Source organism: Conger conger, chromosome 4 (genome assembly GCF_963514075.1).
Source record: "Conger conger chromosome 4, fConCon1.1, whole genome shotgun sequence".
NCBI lineage: Eukaryota > Metazoa > Chordata > Actinopteri > Anguilliformes > Congridae > Conger > Conger conger.
The window spans coordinates 3972970-3977969 of NC_083763.1; the positions used below are offsets into that span (position 1 = coordinate 3972970).

General features: G+C 48.5%; 1 protein-coding gene across 1 annotated transcript in view; it reads right to left on the minus strand.

Moving 5' to 3' along the window:
* sspo (SCO-spondin) overlaps positions 1-5000 on the minus strand; it is a 129333-nt gene that overhangs the window by 105204 nt on the left and 19129 nt on the right. Inside the window, 2 exon segments of the mRNA XM_061237735.1 lie at positions 3123-3369; positions 4981-5000. The exon segment at positions 4981-5000 is cut by the window's right edge and continues 146 nt beyond it. Of these exon segments, the coding sequence (XP_061093719.1) occupies positions 3123-3369; positions 4981-5000 (267 nt within the window).

A 5000-nucleotide genomic window follows, 5' to 3' on the forward strand; every position in this document is an offset into this window, starting at 1 on the left:
AGTCGATAGATCCAAACTCCATATTACCAAATCTAATCTGATCTGCGTCAGGAATCTGAAAAAGTTTTACACCTTAAATCATCAAGTCCATAAATGTGTGCCACTGGGGAACAGGTCTGGTACAAAATGTACTCCTCTACTTTCCATAAAGACATTGAAACCACAGCGAAGGCCAGAATTTCCCAGCTTAGAGAGTCAGAGTCAGATGTTGACTGCAATGCACGTACAGAAACCCACACAAACACACATATGCTCATAAACATATACACACATGTACACACACACAGTGCATGTATGCACACACCCACACCCACACACACACACACTGACATTCTCAAACACACACACATACACACACACACACACACAATGCAGACAATGCAGACATCCAAACTGTGATTTCTCCTAATTCCAGTCCCTTTAGCGTTGACGTGTGGGGAAAGAGATGCAATGAAATCAACCTATCCTGAGGAGACAGAGCAGGCCCATAGGGAGATTTCATCAGATCCCTCAAACCACCTCAATAAGACACCCACCGGTCGCACAAAAAGAGAGAAATTACAGCAAATGAACAAATGAATGTCAACTGAACACATATCAACTATCAACATATGCAATTCAGACCTGGTACTTTAAATAATATTTGTTCTGGGTTCAAATACATTTCTGCACTTGACAAAGCTTGCCTGGTGTATTTGGAACAAATTAAATGATCCCAAAAGTGTAAACGCCGCCCATCCGCTCCTCATTGCAAGCTCAAATGCACCAGGCAAGATCAATCAATGGAGCACAGAAAAGTATTTGAATCCAAAACCAATATTATTTCAATTTAAGCATCTTAGGTTCCCTTGTGAAAACAAAGATGGCACTCAACCCAGGAGACAGGCTCCAAGTCTAACCTGCACACAGGCCCGAGTCTAACCTACACACAGGCCCAAGTTTAACCTACATATAGGCCTGAGTCTAACCCACACACAGGCCCAAGTTTAACCTACATATAGGCCTGAGTCTAACCCACACACAGGCCTGAGTCTAACCTACACACAGGCCCAAGTTTAACCTACATACAGGCCTGAGTCTAACCTGCACACAGGCCTGAGTCTAACCTGCACACAGGCCCAAGTCAAACCTACACACAGGCCTGAGTCTAACCTACATACAGGGCCTCAGACTAACCTACACATAGGCCCGAGTCTAGCCGACACGCAGAGCCCTAGCAAGAAAGCCTTGTCCTCATAATCCTGAGGTCAGAGACTTTGCTGAGTCATGGCGTGGTGCTTATCGGCGCCCAGCGCTCTCCGTGTCTGATTCCGAGCCGCCGCGGGGGTCACGGGGCCAATAAAGGCATTCGCCGCTTATCGCCGAGAGGTCGTAAACACTGTCACTGCGAGCGCCCTGCGTGTGCGTCCCAGCCAGGCCCTGCTTCTCCCTCCCCCCATCTCTCAATGCCAAAACCCGCACGGAGAGACCGGGAGCAACACGCTCCGGTAAACGAAATGCAATCCTGACAACTTTCGCCCCCGAAATTTATCGAATCAATTTGGTGCGCTGTGGTGGGGATTTATGGCGGAAGCTGTGCGGTAAATCACCTGCAAGGCCCGGGCTGGCGGGCGGGCGTACGTTATACGATTTTCTCACGGTTATGATGTGGTCATGAGCTCTCGCACTCTGCGAGGTGAGGCAATGATAGCATCGGATGATGGCATAGACTGGACCGCGAATCCAAATCCGGCCCTGGTTTTCTTCTCTTCACACGTAATTAGCTGAACAATTAGTGCTCCTGATTGGCCAGACTGTCTTCACACCTGACTCCCAGGTAAAAGGAGGGTGGAAAACCAGCAGTTCCCATATCTTGAGAACCATGATCCATGGAATAGGCTATACTGGCTTCTGACCAGATGAGAAAAACGTCATAAACGGAATCACGTCCTGACTGTAATCAAAACACAAAATCTGCTCGCAAGACCTCTCACGCCTGACAAATTCAAGCCGATGTCAAAAAACTATCAGGAGCCCCAAAGGCAGTTGGATCGGCTCAGAACGCTGTCTCACAACTAGCAAATTACAATGCATAACTGTACTTATCATCTCATTCACACCTCTCCACGTTTTCTCTCTTTTTTAATGTATCCATTCACTGGGCTTCATGTACTTACAGGACACGTCTCTGTTGAGTGGTTTAATCATTTCTACTTGGATGGAAGTTTTCATTATAGCTGCCCACGTTTTATCAGTGTGGTTTTTTCCTCATTAATATTCATCATAAGAGACAAAGGGAGATGTGGTAGAATTGCTTTTGGGGTCGAGTGAATCATAATAAGTGACATTTGATATATCAGCCTTTAGAGCCATTCCTTTGCATAATTTATATCCCATGTGGACTTTCTACTTTACCTGCTAGTTTAACACCTGAACTGTTACCAACTCAACCTATAGGCCAGATCTTTTCCCATTGGGGAGTTTTTTCACCCAAAGCGACTTACAGTTGATTCGACTAAGCAGGGGCCAATCACCCCTGGAGCAATGTTGGGTTAAGGTACCATGCTCAAGGGCCCAACAGCAGCACTGATCGTACAGTGGCTACACTGGGGCTTGAACCACCAACATTCCAGGTCCCAGTCAAGCACCTTCGCCACTAGGCTGTAGGCTGGCCCAGTGTAGCACCTTAACCACTAGGCTACAGGCTACCTCAGTATAGCACCTTAACCACTAGGCTACAGGCTACCTCAGTGTAGCACCTTAGCAAGTTACATTACATTTTTTACATTAAAGCCATTTGGCAGACGTTCTTATCCAGAGCGACGCACAGTTGATTAGACTAAGCAGGAGACAATCCTCCCCTGGAGCAATGCAGGGTTAAGGGCCTTGCTCAAGGGCCCAACTGCTGTGCCGATCTTATTGTGGCTGCACCCGGGATCGAACCACCGACCTTGCAGGTCCCAGTCAAGCACCTTAGCCACTAGGCTATAGACTGGCCCCAGTATAGCACCTTAGCCACTAGGCTACAGATTGCCCCAGTCAAGCACCTTAGCCACTAGGCTACAGGCTGCCCCAGTGTAGCACCTTAGCCACTAGGCTACAGGCTGCCCCAGTGAAGCCCCTTTACCCACTAGTTGACCTACCAGGTGTTGCAGTTGTTCTGAACGGCGTCCCCCGGCTGGTGTAAGACGTCTCCCAGCACGCAGGGGCACATGCCCACGGGCACGCACTGGCCCGTGTCGTCCTGCGCCAGCCCCTGGGGGCACTGGCAGCCCGGCACACAGCTGAGGGCGTCGCGAGGGCAGCTCCAGTCCAGCCGCAGGTCGGAGCAGGAGCCCCCGCACGGCCGCCCGCACTCCTGGTACACCTGGCCCCCCGAGCACTGCACCGCTGAGAGGGGAGGAGAGGGAACGCTGAGAGACACTGACAACACAACGCTGAGAGACACTGACAACACAACGCTGAGAGACACTGACAATGCTAACGCTAACGCTGAGAGACACTGACAACACAACGCTGAGAGACACTGACAGCACAACGCTGAGAGACACTGACAACACAACGCTAACGCTGAGAGACACTGACAATATAACGCTGAGAGACACTGACAACACAACGCTGAGAGACACTGACAACACAACGCTGACGCTGAGAGACACTGACAACACAACGCTGAGAGACACTGACAACACAACGCTGAGAGACACTGACAACACAACGCTGAGAGACACTGACAACGCTAACGCTGAGAGACACTGACAACACAACGCTGAGAGACACTGACAACACAACGCTGAGAGACACTGACAACACAACGCTGAGAGACACTGACAATATAACGCTGAGAGACACTGACAACACAACGCTGAGAGACACTGACAACACAACGCTGAGAGACACTGACAATATAACGCTGAGAGACACTGACAACACAACGCTGACGCTGAGAGACACTGACAACACAACGCTGAGAGACACTGACAACACAACACTGAGAGACACTGACAATATAATGCTAAAGCTGAGAGACACTGACAATATAACGCTAACACTGAGAGACACTGACAATATAACACTGAGAGACACTGACAACACAACGCTGAGAGACACTGACAATATAATGCTAGCACTGAGAGACACTGACAATGCTAACACTGAGAGACACTGACAACACTAACGCTGAGAGACACTGACAACACAACGCTGAGAGACACTGACAACACTAACGCTGAGAGACACTGACAACACAACGCTAACACTGAGAGACACTGACAATGCTAACACTGAGAGACACTGACAACACAACGCTAACACTGAGAGACACTGACAACGCTAAGGCTAACACTGAGAGATACTCACAATAAAATTCTAATGGTGAGAGACACTCACAACACAATGCTAACACTCAGAGACACTCACTACACAACGCTAACACTCAGAGACACTCACAACACTAACACTCAGAGACACTCACTAAACAAAGCTAACACTCAGACAAAAAAACGCTAACACTAACAGACACTCACAACGCTAACACTCACAACACTAACACTCAGAGACACTCACTAAACAACGCTAACACTCAGAAACTCACTACACAACGCTAACAGACAACTGGAAGACACTGCCGCTGACACGATGCTGAGAGACATTGACAAAACAACAGTACACACTCAGAAATAAAAGTAACATTTTTGTTCTTTCAGGAGCAAATATCCCACTTTTTACAATTATGTTCTTTGGGTACTAATTGATTGAACCAATGGCAGGTGTTCCTACAGGTTACCACCCCAGTGTCGCGCCATTTTCGGCACTTTTTCATACCTTTTTTTCCTGTGCTAACAGACAATTGATTGTCACTGACACTTACAACACTGACCAAACACAAAGCAAAGGGTGACAGACGACCGCGCACCGCCGACATTTATTTCCTAACGCCGAGAGCACGGAACGAACGGACGTGCGAATACACAGCTGGGAGAGCCGGCGGGAGAGACTCACGGCAGAAGGTGTGGTTCCTC